Consider the following 27563-nt stretch of genomic DNA (forward strand, 5'->3'; position numbering starts at 1 on the left):
CACCTCAAAAAAAAAAAAAAAAAAAAAAAAAAAAAAAAAAAAAAAGAGTCTTTACTGGGAGCCTGAGGTGAGAGGATCACTTGAGGCCAGGAGGTGGAGACCAGCCTGGGCAACATAGTGAGATTCCATTACCCAACCCCACCTCCTCTACAACTTTTTTTCTTTTTTTTTTAAATGCTAGGCATATTAGCCCAGCTACTTGTGAGACTGAGGCAGGAGGATCACTGAGGATCACTGAAGCCCAAGAGTTTGAGGTTACAGTAAACTATGATTGTGCCACTGCACTCCAGCCTAAACACATCTAGACACATCACAGAGCCAAAAGTGGCTACTAAGCAAAATTACGCTATCAAACTTTTAGGGATGGCCGAGCGCAGTGGCTCATGCCTGTAATCCTAGCACTTTGGGAGGCCAAGGCGGGTGGATCACCTGCGGTCGGGAGTTCAAGACCAGCCTGACCAACATGGAGAAATCCCCGTCTCTACTAAAAATACAAAATTAGCCGGACATGGTGACGCATGCCTGTAATCCTAGCTACTCGGGAGGCTGAGGCAGGAGAATTGCTTGAACCTGGGAGGTGGAGGTTGCATTGAGCCGAGATGCCCCATTGCACTCCAGCCTGGGCAACAAAAGCAAAACTCTGGCCGAGCAAGGTGGCCACGCCTGTAATCCCAGCACTTTGGGAGGCCGAGGCGGGCGGATCACGAGGTCAGGAGATTGAGACCATCCTGGTTAACACGGTGAAACCCCGTCTCTACTAAAAATACAAAAAATTAGCCAGGCGTGGCGGTGGGCGCCTGTAGTCCCAGCTACTCGGGAGGCTGAGGCAGGAGAATGGCGTGAACCTGGAAGGCGGAGCTTGCGTGAGCCGGGATCGCATCACTGCACTCCAGCCTGGGCCACAAAACAAGACTCTGTCTCAAAAAAAAAAAAAAAAAAAAAAGCGAAACTCCGTCTCAAAAAAAATGTGTATATATATATATATACACACAAAACATTAGCTACCACAACTATGCCCTCTAACAAAGAACTGTTGTTGGTGACAGAAATAGCATGTTAGACAGGTTAGATTCCAAGTGACAATACCTTCATTCCTACAAGAGATAATATTCACACAAACATTTTTGGAAACCATTAAGTGGTACTATTACTAAAAATTTTATAATTTATCGCAAAGTATTAGGTGTTATGTTGTTCATGTAACATTGAATTAACCAAAGAATGACATTAACTACCTTCAGATTTAAACAAATGTTTTGAAGAACAATTCTTTGTACAAGCAGAAAGATTTAAAGATGCAGCCTATGATGGAAATCTTTTTATACAGATGAAGGAAGCCTTTGAAAGTTAAAGGAGGCTGGGCGTGGTGGCTCATGCCTGTAATCCCAACATTTTGGGAGGCCGAGGGGGGCAGATCACCTAAGGTCAAGAGTTCGAGACCAGTCTGGCCAACATGGCGAAACCCTGTTTCTATTAAAAATACAAAAATTAGCTGGGCATGGTGGTGGGCACCTGTAATCCCTGCTACTCGGGAGGCTGAGGCAGGAGAATCGTTTGAACCCGGGAGGTGGGGGGTTGCAGTGAGCTGAGATCACACCACTGTACTCCAGCCTGGGCAACAGAGTGAGACTCTGTCTCAAAAAAAAAAAAAAAAAAGTTAAAGGAATTGAAAATATGCCTTAAAATATGTAGATTATATAAATTAATCAAAAAATGAATAAAGATATGTGCCTACTATATGATCCCAAACAGAAAAATCAGAATATCCATAGTATTATAAAGCAAGCCAAAAGAAAAAGATATTTACGTCTAGCAATAGACAGTATGTAACTTAGAGTCAAGAAATATTGGGCCGGGTGTGATGGCTCACACCTGTAATCCCAGCACTTTGGGAGGCTGAGGTGGGTGAATCACCTGAGGTCAGGAGTTCAAGACCAACCTGGTTGGCCAACATGGCGAAACCCTGTCTCTACTAAAAATACAAAAATTCGCCAGGTGTGGTGGCACACACCGGTAATCCCAGCTACTCAGGAGGCTGAGGCAGGAGAATTGCTTGAACCTGGGAGGCAGAGGTTGCAGTGAGCTGAGACCGTGCCACTGCACTCTAGCCTGGGGGACAGAGCAAGACTCTGTATCAAAAAAAAAAAAAAAAAAAAAGAAAGAAAGAAAGAAAAAAAGAAAAAAGAAAATAAAAGAAATGTTGTTAGCACTTAAATCCCCATAAATATTTGTGGCTTTTTGAAAATATCTTTATGGTCATAAGTAGGTTTGATAGCATTTCAATAGTAAATTTGCTTGTATTTTTTTCTTAGAAATGGGGAAGATTGAAGCAAAAAATGGAACAGTTAAGGCTACTTATGAGGTAAGAAATGGTTCCCCTGCTACTCTTGTGAAGTTTCCAGGTACCAAAAGCATACCTCCTCCTAATGACCCAGGGTTCCAATCTTTTCTCCCTTAAAAATACAAGATTCAGAAAAGCAGCCATGTCGGATTTCCATTCAACAAAAACGCTGGGTTTACCAACTTTACACTGGAAACAACAAGCTCAAAAGTGGACTCTGAAACCTGCTTTTTTAAAAAAGGGTTTCAAGCGATAAGTGTTAACATGTGCCACAGCAAGTTTAGACATCTGCAGGTCTGATGCAGACATCTCCTGAGGGTTTACCCAACAGACACACACAGGGCCAGGCACCTTTTCTTCTTCAGCAGCAGAAGAAAAATGTGCTCTTTATTGCCAAAAATAAACACTTTTTAAAAGACTACTTCTGTTTATCAATAAATATCCCTCCTTTCTGTAGTGGATCTCTGGTTTTCTCCAGGCTGCCTGATTAACTGCTGTGGGTATGTTCCTAACTGGAGACAGTGCCGAGGGGTCAGGGCCAGAGCCTTCATTAAGGAGTAATGAAATACTCCTCCTGTGTACGTGGGAGGTGCCCTTGTTCCTGCCGGCCGCTGCCACCACAACCGCCACCGCCACCACCACCACCACCACCACCAAACTAAAGATCAGGCTCTTGGTGGTGAAGGGGTTCATAACTGCTGGGTAGAGAAAGGAATATTGTCTTAATTGGCGAGGAGGGGACAGCCAGAGTCTAATGCTATTCCCAGGTTACTTCTCAAATTAGGGACACCTGGGAATTTGAAGTGCTAGTGACCCTGGGGAAAGGACTGGAAGGATTTATAAGCCCCTTGAATGAATGCTGTGTCACTCAATCCTAACACCAGAAATCTAAGGTACAACTGAAAACTACTCCTTTTGGACAGAAAGGAACAGAAGAGAGAATTCGTTTTGTTTTTTCAGGTTTTTTTGTTTCTTTGTTTGTTTTTTGTTTTTTTGAGATGGAGGCTCGCTCTGTCACCCAGGCTGGAGTGCAGTGGTGCAGTCTCGGCTCACTGCAAGCTCCGCCTCCCAGGTTCATGCCATTCTCCTGCCTCAGCCTCCTGAGTAGCTGGGACTACAGGCACCCGCCACCTCGCCCAGCTAATTTTTGTATTTTTAGTAGAGACAGGGTTTCACCGTGTTAGCCAGGATGCTCTTGATCTCCTGACCTCATGATCTGCCCACCTCGGCCTCCCAAAGTGCTGGGATTACAGGCGTGAACCACCGTGCCCGACCAAGAATTGTTAAAGAAGGTACCTGACTGTACTTTCTTCAGCTCTCTGCTACCTCCCCGACCCTAACCCCCACAGGTATCCAGTGTCTACTTGCTGCTCTTCAAATATTGAAAGCCCAACCACAGCAATCAGATCTATCCAGATCTTCCCTGTCTTATAATGTCTATCCTCCAAAACCATATATTCCTCTTTTCTCCCCCTCGTAAACCCTGTGTTAAATTAATATTTAGGGAGCAGGTAAGAGAAAAAAAAGCATATCCATACTAAAGTGTAAATGACTAATAGGGATGCTTGGAAAGCCCTCTCTTACAAAGGGTTGCTCAGTTTTAAACAGTTGCTTATTGGCCAAATAAATACATTTTCTATTATTTCTTCAAATAAGGGCACATTTTATTCTTTCTCACTGGGTGAGGGATGTATATGGCTTAGAAACAGCAACAGTAGGCCAGGCATGGTGGCCTATAATTTCAGCGCTTTCAGAGGCCAAGGTGGGTGGATCACCTGAGGTTTGGAGTTCGTGACCAGGCTGGCCAACGTGGTGAAAGCCCGTCTCTACTAAAAATACAAAAATTAGCTGGGTGTGGTGATGCACATCTGTAATCCCAGCTACTCAGGAGGCTAAGGCAGGAGAATCGCTTGAACCTCGGAGGCGGAGGTTGCAGTGAGTCGAGATCACGCCACTGCACTCCGGCCTGGGCTGCAGAGTGAAGACTCTGTCTCAAAAAAAAAAAAGCAACAATATTTTAAGTAAAAAAGAGTGGATAGTACAGTACCAAGAACTACTGTTGTTGCGTTTGAAGGGAAGCTTTTAGTATGCTGGTGAAGGGGAAGAGGTGAAGGAAAGTTTGAGCTTAGAAGGTTTTAGTTCCTTGAGCTTCATTTTCTCTTCCTTATTTTTATGCTGATTGGGTCTTTTTTTCCTTCTCTGTCAACAGACTGCTTCAGTACTTCTTGGCTTTATTTATTTATTTTGCTCCCGCTAACAAGCTGGAGGCTGAGTTATGTGCTCAGTCTGAAAATGTTCCTTTTGACTGTTGCCTCTGAACTTTCTAACCAATACAGAGAGTAAATAGGTACTGTGCTGTATGCAAATGTAGGCATATTTGTCCGTGTAGGCCAAAGGAGGGGAGGCATGTTGCAAAATGCCTTTAGAACAAAAACAAACTTTTCCAATAGAATATTTTATAGCCTTTTGAAAATAAGCTAAACTTTTAGAAAACGAAAAGTACAGAGGAATACTTATCTATAAAATAAATTGGAAAAAAAACACACACAAAACAAAACATGACTAATACTTCAACAGTGAGTTCACCTCAAGCATTTCATGAATTTCACATGACCCACCCACTTTTTCTCTGTACCTCTGAGGATTACCATATTAGCAGCAATAATACTCTGTTGTTCAAGTGCCAGATTTACATATCAACGTAGCCATGGCATTCCTGAATGTAGAATATTGTACTGCTCGCCTCGTTTGTGGTTTCTATAATAAGGTTAATTTTTGTTCCCTTACCCTCCTCACTTAATCTCATGCCACCCCCTACCTTTCTTCAATTAGTGGTTTGTTTTTCACTTTGAATAGTTTTTCTCCTTTCCTTTCTCAGTCTCTGTGTCAGGACTTGAACTATCCTCAAATTCACTGTAAAACCATGCTGCATTTAAAACTTCTTATCACTCAGCCACGGATGATCAATTCTTTGAAAAGACAAGCCAAAGACAGAGAAGTTAGGAATGGGCATTTCTAGGATGGCTCTAGGATAACTTCTTCCCCAAGTTTAGGATGTGTGGTAAGATGGGTTAGAAGTTATCACGGTAGATTTCATGGCCATCTTTGTCTTTTTTTTTTTTTTGAGACGGAGTCTCCCTCTGTCGCCCAGGCTGGAGTGCAGTGGTGCAATCTCGGCTCACTGCAAGTTCTGCCTCCCAGGTTCACGCCATTCTCCTGCCTCAGCCTCCCGAGTAGCTGGGACTACAGGCACCTGCCACCATGCCCGGCTAATTTTTTGTATTTTTAGTAGAGACAGGGTTTCACCGTGTTAGCCAGGATGGTCTTGATCTCCTGACTTCGTGATCCGCCTGCCTCAGCCTCCCAAAGTGCTGGGATTTCAGGCGTGAGCCACCACACCTGGCTCATCTTTGTCTTTTTCTTGGTAGGCTTTTTAAAAAAAAGTATTGCTATTTCTAGATTTTATTGGAGATGGGTCTAGCAAAAATTTCCAGAATTGCATCAGACATTTTTCATTTCCAATGGATGTTTGGAAAGGATTGGGCAGTTTTAAAGTTTTCAGACTCAAACGTGTCAAACTGGCCAGGTGCAGTGGCTCACGCCTGTAATCCCAACATTTTGGGAGGCCGAGGTGGACAGATCACCTGAGGTCAGGAGATTGAGACCATCCTGGCCAACATGGTAAAACCCTGTCTCTACTAAAAATATAAAAATTACCTGGGCATGGTGGCACATGCCTGTAATCCCAGCTACTTGGGAGGCTGAGGTAGGAGGATTGCTTGAACCCGGGAGCTGGAGGTTGCAGTGAGCCAAGATCGTGCCACTGCACTCCAGCCTGGCAACAGAGCTAGATTCCATCTGAAAAAAAAAAAAAAAAAAAAAAAAAAAAAAAAGTGTCAAACAAAATGGAAAGTCAGCTGGAGCCTAACAAGCTATTTTAATGAGCATTCTTTCTCTGCGATGTTCCCCAGGGGATATGAGCCCAAGCAGACCCATGTGGCCCAGGGAGTAACACGATCATCTTGGCTCTGTTTAGACACCTGTGCCCAGCGGTAAGGGGACCAGGAGGGAGACAGATTGATGAAAGCATAGAGGCATGCAGACCCATTAGGAGTGGGTGTGCGCCATGCTACTTAGAAAGTTACTACAAGAAACTCCATAGCAGTGACAGAGGCTTGATGCAACATGGGCCAACAGTGCCTCTATGTGGGGTGTCTGAGAGTATATGAAATGTGTTTGTGAGTGTTGGGGAGGGAGTGAAGAGAAGAGAAATACATGTGTTTTTTAAAGGAATTGCATGCCTTGGAGGTTCCTTTTGAGAAGATGGTATAGGAAAAAAAGATTGAGAACCACGCATATAGAACACACCCAGGACGCTGAGAGCACATTCTTCCCCTAACCACTTAAAAAACACTTTGCTGTGTTTGCTCTTCTAATCAGTCTGATGCACAGCTTTCCCCGCCCACCATAAGTTTTGTACCCTCTTACCTTCGACTTATCAGCATATAGATATTAAACTTGATCTGTATTATTTTTCACCAGATGCTTTGTGTAGTAAATGATCTAAGTTTTCTGTATATCACCTCCTGGATTATAAAGTCCTTGAGGATTTACACTGTACTTTTAGAAGTTGATACACCTTCCGGGCGCAGTGGCTCACACCTGTAATCCCAGCACTTTGGGAGGCCAAGGCAGGCGGATCACGAGGTCAGGAGATAGAGACCATCCTGGCTAACACGGTGAAACCCAGTCTCTACTAAAAATACAAAAATTAGCTGGGTGTGGTGGCAGGCGCCTGTAGTCCCAGCTACTCGGGAGGCTGAGGCACGAGAATGGCATGAACCCAGGAGGCAGAGGCTATAGTGAGCCGAGATTGCACCACTGCACTCCAGCCTGGGTGACAGCGAGACTTTGTCTCAAAAAAAAAAAAAAAAAAAAACCAGTTACATGGGACATACTTTCCTAAAAGGGTATTTGCGGTTTATCTGAAATTCGAATGTCATTGGGTATTCTGTGTCTATATTGCTAAATCTGGGAACTCTACCTCAGTTGGATTTTGCAAGAGTTAACAAAGCACTTTATGAGTCTTTGAAAAGGTGTGAGCCAAAGGGCTCTTCAGGAGCAGCACTGACAAATATGCAATCTTTGTCAAGTTCTCAAAGGCCCTAGGTAAGCCAAAACAAAAACAACAGTAAAAACAAGCTCACTGCCGGGCACGGTGGCTCACGCCTGTAATCCCAGCACTTTGGGAGGCCGAGGCAGGCGGATCACAAGGTCAGGAGATCGAGACCACGGTGAAACCCCGTCTCTACTAAAACTATAAAAAATTAGCCAGGCGCGGTGGCAGACGCCTGTAGTCCCAGCTACTCAAGAGGCTGAGGGAGAAGAATGGCGTGAACCCGGGAGGCGGAGCTTGCAGTGAGCCGAGATCACACCACTGCATTCCAGCCTGGGGGACAGAGTGAGACTCTGTCTCAAAAAAAAAAAAAATACAAGCTCACTAACTTTATCAAATGAGGACACAGCCAGTTATTTTAAAAATAATTTTAATGAGATATAATCCACTCATTTAAAGTGGTTTAACTACAGTTAAACTACAATTTAGTGGTTTTTTAATAATTCACAGGGTGTGCAACCATCACCAAAATCGATTTTAGATCATTTTTTTCTCTTTTTTTTTTTGAGTCGGAGTTTCACTCTTGTTGCTCAGGCTGGAGTGCAATGGCATGGTCACAGCTCACTGCAACCTCCACCTCCCGGGTTCAAGTGATTTGCCTTCCTCAGCGTCCAGAGTAGCTGGGATTACAGGTATGCACCACCAGGCTGGCCAGCTTTGTATTTTTAGTAGAGATGGGTTTCTCCTTGTTGGTCAGGCTGGTCTTGAACTCCTGACCTCAGGTGATCCGCCCACCTCGGCCTCCCAAAGTGCTGGAATTACAGGCATGAGCCACTGTGCCACGCTGAATTTTACATCATTTTCAGCACCTCAAAAAGAAACCCAGTACTCCTTAACTATCACTCTCCTTTCCAGGATCCCTCCATCCCTGCCATTCTTCAACCCTAGCCCTTGGCAACCACTAATGGATGTTTTGGTCTATTTAGATGTGCCTGTTCCAGACACTTCATTATAAATAGAATCATAACAATATGTGGCCTTTTGTGTCTGGCTTCTTTCACTTCACATAATGTTTTCAAGGTTCAGACACATTGTAGTGTGTATATGCTTTCATTCTTTTTCATTGCTGAATAATATTTCTTTCCTTTTTTTGAGACAGAGTCCTGCTCTGTTGCCCAGGCTGGAGTGCAATGATCACAGCTCACTTCAGCCTCCAACTCCAGGGCTCAAACCGTCCTCCCACCTGGGCCTCCTGAGTGGCTGGGACTACAAGCACCACCACCACACCCAACTAATTTAAAAAATTTTTTGTAACACACCCAACTAATTTTTAAAATTTTTTTGTTGAGACGAATCTTACTACATGGGTCTTCTTCTTCCTTCTTCTTTCTTCTTCCTCTTCCTTCCTTCTTTCTTTTTCTTCCTTCTTTCTTGTTCTTTCTTCTTCCTTGTTCTTCTCCTTCTCCTTCTTCCTTCTCCTCCTTTGTTCTTCTTCCTTCTTTCTTCATTCTTCTTCCTTCTTTCTTCTTCTTCTTCTTTTTTTTTTTTTTGTCTGTGTCTGGTTGTATCGCCCAGGCTGGAGTGCAGTGGCACAATCTCCGCTCATTGCAGCCTCTGCCTCCCAGGCCCAAGTGATCCTCTCATGTCAGTCTTCCCAGTAACTGGGATTACAGGCATGTGCTACCACATCCGACTAATTTTTGTATTTTTTGGTAGAGACAGGTTTTGCTATGTTGCCCAGGCTGGTCTCGAACTCTTGGGTTAAAGCAATCCTCCCGCCTTGGCCTCCCAAAGTGCTGGGATTACAGGCGTGACCCACCGCCCCTGGGCCAGTATTTCTTTATTTGTATAGTCCACACTGGTTTATCCATTCATTCAGTAATGGACATCTGCATTGTTTCCACTTTTTGACTATTATGAATAATGCTGCTAGGAAAGAACATTTATGTAGAAGTTTTTGTGTAGTCATTCGTTTTAATTTCCCTTGGGTATGGGCGTGGCCAATATTCTGAGGAACTGCCAAATTTCTTCCCAAAGTAGCCGCACTATTTTACATTCTTAGTTTTTCTTTTTAGTTTTTTAAAAATAAAGAATCTTTACGGTTTCCTCAGCGTCCCAGAGGAGGGCCTGCTTCCGGCACCCCACCTTCCGGGGTGCCTCCGCAGAGCTCCAAACTCCCCTCCCTGCCATTCCAGGCCCTGGCACTAAGGAGCCAAAACATCAGGTCAGGCGCACTTTGGGCCTCCGGCCCGGCCCCGCCTCCTCAGCGTTAGCTAGTAGGCAAAAGGAAAACAGCTGCCCATGAATGAGGCTATGTGGACATTGTAGTTTTTTTTCCAGTCAGCAGCGCAGAGACTGTGATAAGAAAAACCACAATTCCCAGAATGCCGCGGTGCTACGGCAGCCGAAGGGGCCATTCCGCGTGTGGCGCTCCCGCCCACTCTCCGGTCTCGGCGGCTCTCCAGAGCGTCTGTAAACACCCAGAGACTGTCATGGAGGGGGAGGAGGAGGCGGCGGCGGCGAAGGGAGGCGTTTGGGGCCGCCTCCAGGGTCCGCTCTGCCATTCCTGAACTGGGCCCTAGTCCCCGTGACTGTGGCATCAGGGAAGCGAACTGTTAGGCGAGAGGAGGAGGCAGCCAGAACCATATCCCCTTCTTCCTCGGGGCGGGGGCCGGGCCAGGCCGGCTGAGCCGGGGGAGGGCTCCGGGAGGGAGTGCCCGGTCAGGCCAGCCTGTCTGCCGAGATGGATGACAGTAAGGTAAGTCTTGTGGTTTGCACGCGCCGCCGCCTGCTTGTCGCTCAATGCTAGTCCCGCGGCTGAACCTCTGCTATGTAGTCCACGCCAACACCCAAGAGACACCTGCCTAAAACATACCTGCGCCTCTCCAGTCACTGCCCGATGTTACCCAGCCAGGAAATGAGGGAACACCGGGGCTGCTTTTTTCCAGGAAGGGCCCTCTCTGGAAATTTTTCACTCCCAGGGCAACCCTGTTTGCTAGCTTTCCAGGTAGTGCAACCCCTAGTCCTTAACTTGCCTGTCGAGATAAGTGAAGAAACGACTGTACTTTTTCTTCTTGCACTCTTTTGCTGCCTCCTACCTTCTCTCCAGTTTGGAGACTTTAGTGCACTCTGAACCAGTCTTATTCCCCTTGACGATTCCCCTTTCTTCTCTCAGGGTCCCTTACTCAATGCACCATTCATATAATCAGTTCACTCCCCCTTTGAGCTATTTTCCTGCGGTTGGTTGGAACACTGCTAAACTCCTGTTGCTATTTGGCCAGTCTGGAGTTTAACCTCGTCTAGAAAGCCTTCTCTAAAAAATAGTGATTTTTCTTTTGTTAACCTTAGTATCCCATCACCATCCAGTTTCCCTGTCCAAATCACTTACTTTATGATTGTAAGATAATAGATAACGTTCATTATTGGTTAATCCAAATAGTTTATGTATAGCCTTTCTGTCTTTATTTATTGAGACGGAGTTTTGCTCTGGTTGCCCAGGCTGGAGTGAAATGGCGCGATCTCGGCCCACCACAACCTCCGCCTCCGGAGCTCAAGCTTTTCTCCTGCCTCCCGGGTTCAAATGATTCTCCTGCCTCAGCCTCCCGAGTAGCTGGGATTACAGGCATGCACCACCACACCCGGCTAATTTTGTATTTTTAGTAGAGACAGAGTTTCTTCATGTTGGTCGGGCTGGTCTCGAACTCCCAACCTCAGGTGATCCGCCCGCCTTGGCCTCCCAAAGTGCTGGGATTACAGGCGTGAGCCACCGCGCCTGGCCGCCTTTCTGTCTTTACCTCTACCCACATTAGTGTTGTTCAGTTTTATTTCCTGAAGATAGGGATGCTCAGGGATTTGCTTATTGATGTTTCAGGTTGCTTTGGAATTGGACTTTCTTATTTTAAGGAATCAGACTTCTAAAATCTGCCAGTTTTTAAAGTAAAAGCCATCCTTTGTGCTTCTCAGCGTCTTCTGTTTCACAGTCTCTGGCATACTCTTTATGATAGCTTGTCCTTTGGGTGTCTTTTTTTGCTGCTGCTGCAGTTTGTGTTTCACATATCCTCAGAGAGATTCAAAAAATTTCCAACTTCTCTGTGTTCCTTGTTTTATTCTTTCTTTCTTGTTTTCTCTTCCTCTTCATGTAGAAGGCTGTGAGGAAGTGACAGATGGAAGGGAAAACCCAGTGCAGTACTCTGGAATTGAGACTCACCTAGAGGAACGGATTGCTTGTGAAGTAGTAAATCCCACTTAATAGGAAGTGGTATTTCCAAGACAGAAGTGGGGCACGTTTCAGGAAGCTATCGGCTCTTACAGTGCTTAGTATGCTCAGTACACACATTAATTCCCTTGACAAGAATCTTGCCCTTGTTCGTTTACAACAGTGCCAACAGAATGCGGGATAACATTGTAGACTCTTCCAGTTTTGCCATAGTAACATTCGTGGGGTATGATATTGGGGAAGTGGTATTTCCAAGACAGAAGGGGAGCGTTCTGAAAGTTTTCCAGAAAAATCAGCAAGTAATTTTTTTTTTTTTTGCTTTGAGTATTTCTTTGGGGAGGGGACATCACACTTCTTTTTTTTTGAGACGGAGTCTCGCTCTGTGGCCCAGGCTGGAGTGCAGTGACACGCTCTCGGCTCACTGCATCCTCCGCCTCCTGAGTTCAAGCAAATCTCCTGCCTCAGCCTCCTGAGTAGCTGGGACTGCAGGCGTGTGCCACCACACCCAGCTAAATTTTTATTTTTAGTAGAGACAGGGTTTCACCATGTTGGTAAGGCTGGTCTCAAACCCCTGAGGGACCTCATGTGATCCACTCACCTTGGCCTCCCGAAGTGCCAGGAATACAGGTATAAGCCACCGCGCCCGGCCAGGACATCACACTTCTCAATGAAGAGAAATGTTTTTATACCTTTCGTCTTTTTTACCCCTATTATGCCATGAATTCATAGGGAATAAGTTCCAGTAGCTCAGGCTCTTTTTCACTGGTGGAGCAGACTGGTGCTTCAATTGAACTCAGGTACCTTTCTTTTTTAGTTTACTTTTTTTTTTTTGAGATAGGGTTTTGCACTGTTGCCCAGGCTGGAGTGCGTTGCTGTGATCACAGCTCACTGCAGCCTTGAACTCCTGGGCTCAAAGCAGTCCTCCACCTCAGCCTCCCAAGTGACTGGGACTACAGGAATTCACATCCACGCCCAGCTAATTTTTTGCAGAGATGAGGGTCTCACTGGCTTCTTTTTCTGATCATTTTCCTTCACATGTTTCTGGAAGCTGTCAGCTCTTAAGAGTACTTAATATGCTCAATACACACATTAATTCTCTTGGCAAGAATCTTTTCTTTTTTTGTTTACAACAGTGCCAACAGAATGCTGGGTAACATTGTAGACTCTTCCAGTTTTGCCATAGTAAGATTTGTAGGGCATTCCTTTTTTTTTTTTTTTTTTTTTGAGATGGAGTCTCTGTTCCCAGGCTGGAGTGCAGTGGCATGATCTTAGCTCACTGCAATCTCTGCCTCCTGGGTTCAAGCTATTCTCCTGCCCTAGCCTCGCTAGTAGGTGTGACTACAGGCATGGGCCACCATGCCCGGCTAATTTTTTTTTTGAGACAGGGTCTTGCTCTGTTGCCCAGGCTTGATGCAGTAGTGCAATCTTGGCTCACTGTAAACTCTGCCTCCAGGGTTCAAGTGATTCTCCTGCCTCAGCCTCCTGAGTAGCTGGGATTACAGGTGCATGCCACCACAACTGATTGATTTTTGTATTTTTATTAGAGACAGGGTTTTGCCATGTTGGCCAGGCTGGTCTCCAACTTGTGGCCTCAAGTGATCCACCCACCTTGGCCTCCCAAAGTGCTGAGATTACAGGCGTGAGCCATTGCACCTGGCCAACTTTTTGCATGTTTTAGCAGAGACGGGGTTTCATCATGTTGGCCAGGCTGGTCTGGAACTCCTCACTTCAGGTGATCTGTGTAGGCCATTCCTTATTAAACAGTGCCCATTCCATTGATGTCTACAATATCACCCTTCTTTTTTTTTTTTTTTTTCTTTGAGACGCAGTCTCGCTCTGTCACCAGGCTGGAGTGCAGTGGTACAATCTTGGCTCACTGCAACCTCTGACTCCCTGTTTCAAGCAATTCTCCTGCCTCAGCCTGCCGAGTAGCTGGGATTACAGGCATGTGCCACTATGCCCAGCTAATTTTTGTATTTTTAGTAGAGCTGGGACTTCACTATGTTGGCCAGGATGGTCTTGATCTCCTGACCTCGTGATCTACCCGTGTCGGCCTCCCAAAGTACTGGGATTACAGGTGTGAGCCACTGCGCCCGGCTACAATATCACCTTTCTTGTAGGTTTCCATGTATGTGGCCAAAGGAACAACTCCATGTGTTCTAAAAGGCCTGGAGAACATCTGTTGGTGCCTTTTCTCTTTCCCTTTGTGTTCATCATTTTGGTGAATTACTGGAAGATGGCAGTTCCAGCCAAAAGGCAGAAATAATATATCATAAAAGTCTTTGCTAGCTTGATCTTTCAGTGTTAATTTTGAAATTAAATCTTAATGCTGTGTCCATTATCTTGTCCAGAAAATAATACTAATGTTATGGGTGTTTAAGGATGGTAGAAGAATGTATTGTTCTTTATTTTTCCTAACTTGAGATTCAGAATATATTCTTTCTGGTTTTCAGTTTTTTCCTTTTCAGACCTTTGCAACATTTAACAGCTTACTGAAGGTCTTCAATAATTTCAAATAAGTCCAAGAAAAATACATAGGATTCTGGGCTATTTTACTTAGCTGTAAGATCACATAAAGGTTATTTCTAAAACCAGCAATCTGGTGGGGTGAAGGAAGGTTCAAAATGTTATTGTTTAGCCTAAGAGAGTGAAGTTAAAATTTGAGGGTAAGCTATCCGTGAATTACTTCCTAAAGGATACACAGGTAAGCACAATGAATTCGATTCTCACTCTTTATTAATTCATTGTTTTTATAAGTACTTAGAAACTAGCAGCTTTAAAAACCTTAGTGAGTATCAAAAAGAAAATTCATTTTAAATGTCTCTGGATGGAGAGTGCCTCTGGAGTACTCTACTTGCACTTCGAATTCATGTTGTAGTTGTAGATGAGTAATATTTACATGTCATGTACAATACTGGACTCTCCTTCAACAGTCAGGCACTGTGAAACTGTCCTTATGTAAGGCTTTGGCAGCTCCCAGCCCTGCCTTTTCTGTGCCCTAGTTATAATCCCACAAAATTGTACTGTCCTCCTAGTATATACAGACATACACACAAAACATACTTTTCCCTCACATTCTGTATGAGTCACAGTCTCTGGTTCCATTTTCCTCAGTGTAAGGGAAGACGAGGATTGGGGTTTGGAAGTGTGGTGGCTGTGCCAGTGAGAGCATAAAGGATGACAAACTGGCTGACAGCAAGACCAGGGCAACAGGAAGAGGACAGAGTAGGCAGGAACAGCAGTTATAGAGAGGTAGTATTTGACTGAGTAGGTCAGGAAACATGATGATGATGATGATGATGTGAGGACCTCCCTTTATAAAGATTTTGTATTCTGAGTTGTTTTTACCAGTGGTGATAAATGAATTTGCTGAGAGTTCTCCACACTCTGCCATCTAGCCGGCTGGAGTGAGAGCAGGACAAATTTGAATGGGGAACAGCTTTGCCTCCCAAGTTTCTAGCAGTGTGCCTAATACAGCATAAAGTACTCATTAATAGAGATTGAATTGAATTGGATCAGGGTGACATGAAGGAGATTGCCCTGATGTACTCAGGCTTTATTAATCAGTATGCTCCAGCTGAGCAAACCAGCCAGCACGTACTTACCATGGCAAATGAGAGAAATAAAGCAAGAGATAGATTGGGCATCTCAAAGTGGGGTTTAGGAAAGTGTTAAGTAGCAGAGCTCAATTGCTAACTGAGTAGATCTCCTACTAGGCTTGTTGGGAAGGAAAAAATCTTGGCTAATTTATTTACTTTTTTGAGCTTCCATATCCTTATCTGTTAAATGTGGCCAATAGGTGAGGTTTTGGTGAGGATTAGGGATGATACATTTAAAGCTCTAGTACAGACTCTAAAACATAGTAGGCTCTCAAAACACGTTACCATTATTATATTATCTAACAGTGATTCCTTGGGCCTTTGCACAGTGCAGTAGGTCCCTGAGATGCTCATTTTAGTAATTCCTAAGTATATGCTGTTGTATAAGATTTGTAGCACCTATACTACCCTTTGCTCCAGGCTGTGCCCCAGATGGACAGGGGCAGTGGGGTGGGACATAAAATGAACTTAAGCTCTGTCATTAACTGTTAGATAGTGTGAGAAAGGCAGTCTCCTGAGGCCACCTCCATGTTTACCACTAGGAAAAAGTACTTGTTTTTATGAAAATCTCTTCTCCTTGGCCAGGTGTGGTGGCTCATGCCTGTAATTCCAGCACTTTGAGAGACTGAGGTGGGTGAATTGAGTTCAGGAGTTCAAGATCAGCATGGGCAACATGGTGAAACCCCATCTTTTCAAAAAATACAAAAATTATCCAGGTGTGGTGGTATGCAGCTGTAATCCCAGCTACTCAGGAGGGAGGCTGAGGCACGAGAATTGCATAAGCCCAGGAGGTGGAGGTTGCTGTGAGCCAAGATTGTGCCACTGCACTCCAGCCTGGGCAATGGAGCTGGACTCTGTCTCAAAAAAAAAAAAAGAAAGTTTGTTCTCCCTTGACCTGCTACATTCAGTTAGAAAATAGAAATGTGTTATTTTCAGAGGCTTTGATCATAGATAGAAAGTTCTCATTTTTATTTTATGTTGGACTTTATGTTTATTGAATGAACACAAGAATAAATTGAAATATCCTAAGGTGTCAAGATCCAGTTGAGGGACTGATGCAGGAGTGGGCTGGCTGATGGCTGCAGCATGCCAATATGGGTTGCCATTTCCCTCCACACTTCTTTTCTACTTTGTGTTCTACGTGATTATCTGGAAATGAGGTTTCTTGCACTTTCCTTACCCTTTTAACCCCCTTCCTCTGCCAAAGTCTTCTGATTCTTTTCAGTTCTGAGTAGTGCTGGTTCTCAAAAAAATTTTTAATTTGGCAAAAAAATCTCCTCGACATTCTCACATATATTCTTTGGCTCCTTAACCATCCTCCGGTGCAGTTGGAGCTACCTTCCTTGGGCCGTGCCTTATAGCCCAGACATTTTCTGCTTTTCCTGTCCTCTTACTCACATCAACACTTTCTAGAAGACCAAGACAAAAGAGCCATGTCATCTATTAAACAAATCTCTGACAGTAGACATTAATGTGCTTATGTGCTTTCTTTCTTTTCTTTTCTTTTTTTTTTTTGAAACGGTCTCACTCTGTCGCCCGGGATGGGCACAGTGGTGCAATCATGGTTCACCGCAGCCTCCACCTCCCTGGCTCAAGTGATCCTCCCACTTCAGCCTCTGGAATAGCTGGGACCACAGGCGCCTGCCACCACTCTTGATAAATTTAAAAAAATTTTTGGTAGAGACAGCCTGTGTTGTCCAGGCTGGTTTCAAACTCCCGAGCTCAAGCAATCTGCCCATCTCGTCCTCCCAAAGCGCTGAGATTACAGACGTGAGCCACCAGGCCCGGCTGCCTTTCTTTGTCTAGGTTACATGCACATTTCAACTTGAGTACCTCTACAGATAATTCAGAAACCAAGGAGTAATTTAAATACCACAGAAACTAGTTGAAATCTAAGTTTAAATAACCTTAATTTAATTTAATCTAAGTTTAAATAACCTTATTTAGAATGTTTTATCCTCTAAGATTTTCAGGAAAGTTTATTTATTAATTCATCCAACATTTGTTGGACACCTAATATGTATGAGGCATTGTGCTAGGCATTGGAGTTGCAAAGATGATTAAGAGTTTGTAACTGTTCTCAGGGAACATTTTATTGGGTGAGGCAGACAGAAAAGTAATTACGATATGGTGAGGTAGAAAATGAGGGCAACAGAGGCAAAGTTCTTTTGGGGCACTAAGAGTGGATGCTTAACTGTCGAAGTATGTCAGACATGGGTTTACAGAGTAGGAATGAATCTTTAAAGAACTGGAGTCCCCTCCAAAACAGGAAAGATGGAATATCGTGTACTAAAGTATCTTGCACAGTACAGTAAGTATTTTGGTACAGCTAGAGAAGGATCGACAGACTTTCTGTAAAGGGCCGTGCACACCATATGGTCTCTGTTGGAATTATTCCACTCTGCCATTGTATCATGAAAGCAACCATAAGCAGAATATAATGAATGGGCGTGGCCGTGTTCCAGTAAAAGTTTATTTTCAAAAACTGGGCCGGGCACAGTGGCTCATGTACAGGCGTGAGCCAGCATTTTGGGAGGCCAAGGTGGGCAGATCACCAGAGGTCAGGAGTTCGAGACCAGCCTGACCAACATGGAGAAACCCCGTCTCTACTAAAAATGTAAAATTAGCCGGACGTGGTGGTGCATGCCTGTAATCCCAGCCACTCGGGAGGCTGAGGCAGGAGAATTGCTTGAACCCAGAAGGCGGAGGCTGCAGTGAGTCGAGATCGCACCATTGCACTCTAGCCTGGGCAACAAAAGCAAAACTCTGTCTCAAAAAAAAAGAAAAAAAAAACTGGCAGTAGGCTGTATTTGGGTTGCCAGCAGGGTGGTAATTTATTAACCCTGAACTACAGCATAAAGCACAAGTAGAGGTGTGGTCAGAGATGAGGATGAAAGATAAGCAGGGACCAAATTACAATATGCCTGGTAAACAAGGCTGAGAAATTTGGGTCAGTATTTTTCAGAGTTGAAGAGACCTGGTGAATCAGATTCTTTTGGGATAGGGTCTGGGAATTTTGTGAGTGGCTTCCCAGTTGAGTGGCTCTTATGTGTAATGAGGTTTGAAAACCAAGGCCATAGATGTTGGGGAGCCATTGAAGGGTTTTAAAGCAGAAGTGACAAAATCAGATTTGTGTTTTTGAAGAAAAATGCCAATGCCTATATGGAGAACAGATTAGGGTGAAAATGTAGGAACTGGGACAAGACCAGAGGCAGATGGTCCAATTATGAAAGAACATGGGTTTTAGCATATGACTTGAGTTCAAATCTCATTTTCACCCTTTCAAACTGTTGTGATTTTGGACAGATTATTTAATCTCTTCAGATACTACTTTCTTCAGATACAGATTGGGTGTGTTAACAAGCACCTTATTGAGTTATTGTGAGAATTAAATGTAGTATATGTATGATCCCATACCAAAAGAACTTAATACATACTGAGTTCAATAAATCCTGGTCTTTTTTGAATTCTCATCGGTCTGGTTAGATTGTGCAGAAGAAAGGCCTGAAGACCATATTAGAGACTTTACAGTGTAAGTTGCAGTTGATGCGGCGTGCTTAAAATTCCGAAAGGATAAAGAGTGGAGAGAATAGAGAGCTAAAGAGAGCCCTGGAAAACTCTAAAGTGATCAGAAGATTCCTGAAGAATAGGACTCAGCAAAATAAACTGAAAAGAGAGGTCAGTGACGTAAGAGAACCAGAAGACAGGGCTGTTGTGCCATCTAAGAGTGGAGAGACTTTTAAAAAGAGGACTTACCAGTTGCAGGGGATGGGGGAAGGGATGGGGTTGGGAGAGGAGAGGCAGAAGTTAACTCTCAGGCTAGAGATGCCTACTTGATCTTTCTCCTGTCGACTAGAAAAACTGGCAGAAAGGTAACAGCAGGAAGATGTGAGTAGACTTTGCTGCTTTCTGTAGATCTGGCAAATAAAAAAAGAGAAGAAGCCTAACCCACAGCTGTGAAGGAAGTTATGGGAGCCTTAACATCAAATGAAAATGCCACTGCTTGTTTTGTTTTTTCTTTAAAGTGGTAAAGAGCAGTGGCTAGCCACATTCATATTTATCTTATTTTTCTTTAATCCGTGGGAGATAACTTTTCTCTTTATGTTTTTAAGAGAAAGACAAAACAGGCCCTCCTGTTTTCCTTTTTGGCTGAGGCTCCTGGTACTTCTTCATCCAGATACAGTAGTTCTCTTAACTTTAACAACTGGAAACTTTTAGTAGTCGCCTTAATTAGAGCATCAGGATGTAAATAAGTGTAAAAAGGGTGATAAAAGAAGAGTTCTTAATTGGTTTTCAGATTTCACATCCCTGAGAGTGGGAAACTGGCATTTCCTTTTAAAAGCTTTAAAGTTGTTGGTGGTAGTTGTATCAATTTGAAGCACTTTCAAAATATCGCTGATTTTTCTTTTTCATTTATTCATTAAATTATCAATCTTTTAATAAATATCTCTTAAATGCCTGGCTCTGTGCTGGACACTGTGGGATTGCAAAAGAGTAGAAAACATAGCTTCTGTGCTTGAGGAGCTCAGACTACTTGGGGAGATAGAAAAATGTGTGAGTCCACTAAAAAAACAATATAACAAAGCATATAAATTCAGTGTGATATTAACTCTGTGTTCCAGGACTTTGAAGAAAAATGACTTATGGATTGAGGGTGGTGGTCAGTGAGAGCTTCAGAGAAAGAGGGCTAGAGCTGATCTTAACAAAACAAGATTTGGCCTTTTGGATGGTGGGAGGATAGAGGGAAAATAGAAATGTAGGTATAGTTAGAAGTGCAGGAGATGGAGTTCAGGCTAGTGGTCTCTAGGGAGACTGGCTTGAGTTGATACAGAGGGTGCCTGCTAGAGAACTGGCTTTGTGCAGGAATCCTGGATGCAGTGGGCTGAATGGTGGCCCCTAAAACAGTATGTCCGTGTCTGAATCCCTGGAACCTGTGGTTATCACCTTATATGGTAAAACAGTGAATATTACCTTGGATGGCAAAAGATGTGATTAAGGATTTTGAGAGGAGGAGCTTATCCTCCATTATCTAGATGGGCCCTAAATCCAGTGACAAGTGTCCTTTTAAGACTGAGGCAGAGGGAGCTTTGATGGACAGATGAGGAAGCAGTGTGACCACTGAGGCAGATTGGAGTGATGTGGCCACAAGTCAAGGAATGCTGGCAGCCACCAGAAGCTGGAGAGGCAAAGAATAGATTCTCCCCCATGGCCTGCAGAGGGAATGCAGCTCCGCCAGACTGCCCCAGTCTGGACTTCCAGAGCCAGAGAATAAATTTCTGGGTTTAAGCCACCACATTTGTGGTAATTTGTTACAGCAGCCCCAAGAAATGAGTATAATGGATATGATGACTTAGTAAGTAGTGCTGAGCCAGAGGTCTCTTCTTGAACTTGAGGGTGACATGGCCAGGGCCATTAGAGAAAATTTGTTATTTCTATAATGATCAGGTATTACTTTTTTACAGTGAAGAAAAACACCCTTGAAAAGAAAGGTTAATCTGGCAGCTCTTGCAAAATGGATTGACTAGGGAAGTGGGGTGGAAAAGGGGAGATGGTGGGGAGATGCACTGGGCACCTATTGTAACAACCTGTGAGTAGTGCCCTGACTGGTGTTGGGGTGTCAGTGAAGCAGGATATTTCCTGGACCCTTTCGCAGGACTCACTACAGGAGTGCCTCATATACTCAACCCACCACTCTCAGCTCCTTGCAGTAGGGAGCATGTGAGCAAACGAGTGAGGGAACTGGAGTGAATGAGCACTGGAATCGGCCAGCTGCTTTGGTGCTGGCAGGAGTGAACTTTCTGCGGACCCAAAGACAGCATCCAGGTAGGGGTGCCTGAGACTTCTGAAGCCCCAGAGGGAGTGTTACAGTGCTCTTTGAGCTCTGCCATCCGTGGATGGCTCAACCATTAATAGCTCAGTGGACCCTTTGCCTTTTCTTGTGAGGCAACTGCCCTCCACCAGCAAGGGCAAAGGGCCAGTGTGACAGCCTTTTGTTTCTACACTTGTGGCTCCCAAGCTCTTATCCATCGTCCAGGTAAATGAGGTCACACAAATGAATTGAAGGATGGTGAATGCGGGGGATTTTATTGCTGATGAAAGTGGTTCTCAGCAGGAGGGGGAACTGAAAAGGGGATGGGACTGGTAAGTAATCTTCCCTTGAAGTCCAGCTGTCTCCAGCCAGACTCTTCTCTGAAGTTACGCCATCAAGCCATTCCTCTGAAGTCAGGCTGCTGCTCTCTGACATCTAGTTGTAGTCTCGTCTACCGGCTGAGTTTGGGGGTTTTATAGGCACAGGATGGGGTGTGGCAGGGCCATGGGTGGCTTAGGAAAAGGCAACATTTGAGTGGGAAAACAGGGATGTAAGTTCTCATTTTGGGCCGTCATTTCAGGCTTTTCGGCTTGAAGATGGGTTTTGTCGGGGACCCACCCTTTTCTGTCTAGAATTTTCTGTCTCCTGTCCCTATCAGTAGGAATGGTGAAGAAGAGAGAAATCAGAGGTTTATAAAGGAATACAATGGCATCACTTTAGTGGGTGGGCATGGAGAATCACAGTAGTAGAGGGAAACTTCAATGAGGTGTAACATGAAAAAGTTTGTTAGTTAACCTCCTCAGCACACCCCTTAACTGAGTGCCTAATATCAAAGTGAGTTGCATTAAATGAATAACCATATATCATAAATACAACAGTGTATTTAATGCACCTGTCAGTGTTAGAGCTTTTTCAAGGAATTATATGATCAGGTTAATGCGTCCTGTCTGGGATGTGGATGGGAATAGGCATGTGTGATTACCTTCTGACAGGCTGCCATGATACAAATCTGGGGACTTGGGTTCTAGTCCCTGCTCTGATGGAAGTCTCTGGACTAAAATCTTGTCATCTATGAAATGAAGAGATCACATATCCATGTCTGTGTATACACATCCCTCCACCACCAGCATTCTTGTCTACATTGATATTCTGCTGTCTGCAGTGTTACTGTTTGTTTCATATCTGCTGCTTTTCACCAGTCTAAATGCATGAAGGTTAAGGGTCCTATTGCTTTATATTTATCCCTAAAGTTTTACAGTGTTTGGGACAAAGTGAGTATTTAATAAAGGTCATTGAATAAAGGAATTAATGTGCCCCTCTTTACCTGAAAAAGATGAGGGTAATACTGCTTACCTCATCTGAGGTAGTGTGAAATAACATGAGGTAGCGTGTAGGCCTCATTCAAGGCCTTGTTCATAATGAGCGCTTTATGACCACACACCCTGATTTAGCCCCGAATTTATGTTTTTATTCTGTTTGTCCTGAAAAATGGGAAGTAAATGGTCCGAGAATCTTTGGAATAGGATTAAATGTGGGTACTAGAGACTTCTTCATTTTAAGAAGCCCCAGTTAACTCCTAAAGAGCATGCAACTATAATTATGTATTCTGTTTCTGTGGAAGTTAAACTTGTTGACTGTGAATCCTAGGCCATCCATAATTTCCTCAGGCCTTTGCAGACTGGTTTCTATTTTGTCTTTTGCTGTAATGGTTAATTTTAGAATTATCAGCAATGATTAAATCCAGTTTTATCTTAATTCTCAACCTTAAAACTCATGAGTTAGAACCTTATGCTTGACCACTCCCCTCCAGAATACTCATTCTCCTCATAAGCTTCTGTATCTGTGCTACCTTGATTCTTCCCTTGCAGCTATTCTTTTTGCTTTTTCAGGTTCACTAGGCAACCATGTCTTTTTAAAAAATAATAGCTTTGTTGAAAGGTAATTCACAAACCATAAAATTCACCTTTTAATTTGTTCATCCTGTGATTTGTAGTATATTCACAGAGTTGTGCAATGATCATCACTATCTAATTCCAGAACAGTTCCATCACTCCAAGAAGAGACTCTTATAACAAACTGTGGTACATCCCTCCAGTGGAATACTATTTAGCAGTAAAAATAAATGAGTTGCTAGGTGCACGTGTAGTTCCAGCTACTTGGGAGGCTGAGGCAGGAAGATAGCTTGAAAACAAGAGTCTGAGACCAGCCTGGGCAACATAGCAAGGCCCTGTTTCTTAGAAAAAAATAAAAATAAAGAAAAAAAGGAACAAGCTATCAAGCCACGAGAAGTCATGGAAGAGCCTTAAATGCATGTTGCTAAGTGAAAGGAGCCATTTTGGAAAAGGCAAAACTATAGAGATAGTAAAAAGTTCAGTGATTGTCAGGGTTTCAGGAGATGGAGGAAGAAGGAGGAATAGATGGAACACAGGAGATTTTCAGGGCAGTGAGACTATTCTGTATGATACTGCTTATCAAAATATATAGAATATACCACACCAAGAGTGAACCGTAATGTAAACTGTGGACTTCATTAATAATACAATATGTGGCCTTTTGTATTTGTCTTCTTTCACCTAGCATAATGTTTTCAAGGCTATCATTGTTGTACCATGTGTCTGTACTTCATTCCATTTTATAGCTGAATAATGTTCCATTGTATGGATATACTACATTTTGTTATCTATTCATCAGTTGATGGACATTTGGGTTGTTTCTGCTTTTTAGGTATCATGAATAATGGTGCTGTGAACATTGATATACAAGTTCTAATGTGGACATATGTTTTCATTTCTTTTTGGAATATACCTAGGACTGGAATTGCTAGATTATAAACTTTATGTTTAACTTTTTGAGGAGCTGCCAGAATGTTTTCCAATGTGGCTGCACCATTTTACATTCCCACCAGCAATGTGTGAGGATTTCACTTTCTCCACATCTGCACCAGTACTTGTTATTGGTTGTCTTTTTTTTTTTTTTTTTTTTTGAGACAGATTCTCACTTTGTTGCCAGGGTGTAGTGCAGTGGCGCAATCTCGGCTCACTGCAACCTCCGACTCCCGGGTTCAAGTGATTCTCCTGCCTCAGCCTCCCGAGTACCTGGGCCTACAGGTGTGCACCACCATGCCCAGCTAATTGTTTTTTATTTTTAGTAGTGATGGGGTTTCACCATGTTGGCCAGGATACTCTCAATCTCTTGACATTGTGATCCACCCACCTCAGCCTCCCAAAGTGCTGGGATTACAGGTGTGAACCACTGCACTCGGCTTGTTCAATTTTTCATTTTTGTATATGGTACAAGGTAGGGATCCAACTTAATTATTATTATTTTTTTTTTTTTTTTTGAGACGGAGTCTCGCTCTGCCGCCCAGGCTGGAGTGCAGTGGCCGGATCTCAGCTCACTGCAAGCTCCGCCTCCCGGGTTCACGCCATTCTCCTGCCTCAGCCTCCCGAGTAGCTGGGATTACAGGCGCCCGCCACCTCGCCCGGCTAGTTTTTTGTATTTTTTAGTAGAGACGGGGTTTCACCGTGTCAGCCAGGATGGTCTCGATCTTCTGACCTTGTGATCCGCCCGTCTCGGCCTCCCAAAGTGCTGGGATTACAGGCTTGAGCCACCGCGCCCGGCCAACTTAATTATTTTGCAAGTGGCTATCCACCTGTCCCAGCACCCTTTATTGAAGAGACTGTTCTTTCCCCCATTGAATTGCTTTGGCACCTTGTCAAAAATCAATTGACCATAAATGTAAGGATTTATTTCTGGATTCTCTGTGCTTTTCCATTGGTCTGTATGTCTGTCCTTGTGCCAGTATTGCACTGTCTTGATTACTGTAGCTTTCTAATAAATTCTGAAATCAGAAAGTGTGAGCCCTCCAGTTTATGTCTTTTTCAAGATTGTTTTGGTTGGGCCGGGCGCGGTGGCTCAAGCCTGTAATCCCAGCACTTTGGGAGGCCGAGACGGGCGGATCAAAAGGTCAGGAGATCGAGACCATCCTGGCTAACACGGTGAAACCCCATCTCTACTAAAAAATACAAAAAACTAGCCGGGCGAGGTGGCCGGCGCCTGTAGTCCCAGCTACTCGGGAGGCTGAGGCAGGACAATGGCGTAAACCCGGGACACGGAGCTTGCAGTGAGCTGTGATCTGGCCACTGCACTCCAGCCTGGGCGACAGAGCGAGACTCTGTCTCAAAAAAAAAAAAAAGATTGTTTTGGTTATTCTGGGTCCCTTATATTTCCATGTGAATTTTAGGACTAGCCTGCCAATTTCAGCAAAAGGGTAGCTGAGATTTTGATAGGAATTTTGTTGAAACTGTAGATCAATTTGAAGAGTATTACTCTCTTAATAATAATAAAAAATCTTCCAGCCCACTAACATGGGCTGCCTTTCCATTTATCAGATGTTTAATATCTTTTAATGATATTTTGTGGTTTTTAGTGCACAGATTTTGCACGCTTTATGCTAAATTGATTCCTAAATATTGTATTCTTTTTAGGCTACTATAAGTGGAGGTATTTTCTTAATTTCATTTTCAGATTGTTCATTGATAGTGTGTAGAAACACAACTGATTTTTGTGTAGTGATCATGTATCCTGGACCCTTGCTCTACTCATGTAGTAGCTCTAAAAGGTTTTTTCAGCGGGGCAAGAATTCTTTTGGATTAGATTTTCCATATATAAAATCATGTCATCTTCAAGGACATAGTTTTACTTTTTCCTTTCCTTTCCTTTCCCTGAATGCTTTCTGTTTCTTTTTCTCAGTAGTACAGTGTTAAATAGAAGTGACACTGTCTTGAGAGAAGACAAGATTGTTGGCCGTATTCATGATCTTTGGGGGAAAGCATTCAGTGTTCCACCATTAGTAAGATGTTAGCTGTGGGTTTTTTGTAGATATCCATTATCAAATTGGGGAAATTCCCTCCTATTTCTAGGTTATTGAGTGTTTTTATCATGTGAAGGTGTTGAATTTCTGTCAAGTTCTTTTCTTTTCCTTTTTTTTGTCTATTGAGATAAACATGCAAGTTTTGTCCTTTTTTTCCTGTTGATACAGTGTATTATAGTAATTGATTTTTCAGATGTCAAACCAACCTTTATTCTTGAGATAAATCCCTTTTAGTCATGGTGTATAATCTTCTTTATATGTTGCTAGATTCAACCTTCTAGTATTTTATTGAGGTTTTTTGCATATAAATTCACAAGGCCATAGTGTTCTGTAGTTTTCTTCTGATATCTTTGTTTGGTTTTGGTTTCAAGCACATATTATTGGCCTCATGGAATAAGTTGGAATAAGCTTTCTCCTATTCCACTTTTTGGAAGAGTTTGTGAGTGTTGATTATTTAAATATTTGGTAGAATTCATCAGTGAAGTCATGTGAACCTGGGCTTTTCTTTGATTACTAATCAAAGAAAATTTTTTATTACTAATTGTATCTTGTTATTTGCTATAGGTCTAATTCAGATTTTCTATTTCTTCTTGAGTCTGTTTTGCTACTTTGTGTCTTTCTAGGAATTTGTCCATTTCATCTAGGTTATCTAGTTTTTTGGCATGCAATTTTTCCTAGTATCCTTTGTATCCCTTTTATTTCTGTAATGTTGGTAATGGTGTCTCTTTCGGTCCTCATTTTAGTATTTTTGAGTTTTCTCTTTCTCTAATGGTCAGTCTAGCTAAAGATTGGTAAATTTTGTTGATCCTTTTGAGGAACCATCTTTTGGTTTCATTGATTTTTCTCTGTTGTATTTCCATTCTCTATTTTATTCCGCTCTGCCTACTATTTATTATTACATTCCATCTACTTGCTTTATGTTTAATTTGCTCTTCTTTTGCTAGTTTCTTAAGGTGGAAGATTGTATTACTGATTTGAAACCTTTCTTCTTTAAAAAAAAAAAAAAAAAAAAAAGGTATGTTCAGCTCCCTCTGAGGAATGCTCCAGTTGTACCCCTTAAGTTTTAGTATGTTGTATTTCCTTTTTTTTCATCTCAAAGTATTTTTCTAATTTCCCTTGTAATCACAATTGCCATCTATTTTCCTTAAAGTATTTTTCTAATTTCTCTCGTAATCACAATCCTCTTTGACACATTGGTTACTTAGGAATGTCTTTTGTTTTTTAACTGTCATTTATTAAATACTGATTACCAGGTACTAAGAATTATATGACACAGTTCCAGGTGCTTACTTTGAAAAAGTCATGACCTTTAGTTTTAGCTTGTCTTAAAAGAGAAAGTGTTTAAAACAGGGAGTTGGAAAATTGGGACCTTCAGTCTTGCTTGTAATCGGTAGACTTTAACACTTTTGACATATAATGAAGACAGACTTAGTATTTCAAAAACCTTACTGATGTCTAACATCTTTAATAGCCCACCTTTGTGAAAGAAGCTCTCTGTGAAGGGTAAGAAAAAATCACTGGCTAGCAGGTTTCTTTTCTAAGTGGTTGGAGGTCGGGAGACAGGTATTGTTTTCCCTCGGGCTCACTGTCTGCATCTCACAAATGTGCT

General features: G+C 43.0%; 1 protein-coding gene and 1 long non-coding RNA gene across 2 annotated transcripts in view; one reads left to right on the plus strand and one right to left on the minus strand.

Moving 5' to 3' along the window:
- Positions 1-10630, minus strand: part of LOC126930801 (uncharacterized) — a 29983-nt gene extending 19353 nt beyond the window's left edge. Inside the window, exon 1 of the long non-coding RNA XR_007717684.1 lies at positions 10556-10630. This is a non-coding gene — a long non-coding RNA (uncharacterized LOC126930801). The remainder of the gene's footprint in view (positions 1-10555) is intronic.
- The window catches only part of CREBL2 (cAMP responsive element binding protein like 2), a 30942-nt gene continuing 13239 nt past the window's right edge, over positions 9861-27563 (plus strand). Inside the window, exon 1 of the mRNA XM_050748293.1 lies at positions 9861-10215. Coding sequence (XP_050604250.1) covers positions 10201-10215 — 15 coding nt within the window. The 5' untranslated portion in view covers positions 9861-10200. The remainder of the gene's footprint in view (positions 10216-27563) is intronic.

Source organism: Macaca thibetana, chromosome 11, assembly GCF_024542745.1.
Source record: "Macaca thibetana thibetana isolate TM-01 chromosome 11, ASM2454274v1, whole genome shotgun sequence".
NCBI classification, from domain to species: domain Eukaryota; kingdom Metazoa; phylum Chordata; class Mammalia; order Primates; family Cercopithecidae; genus Macaca; species Macaca thibetana.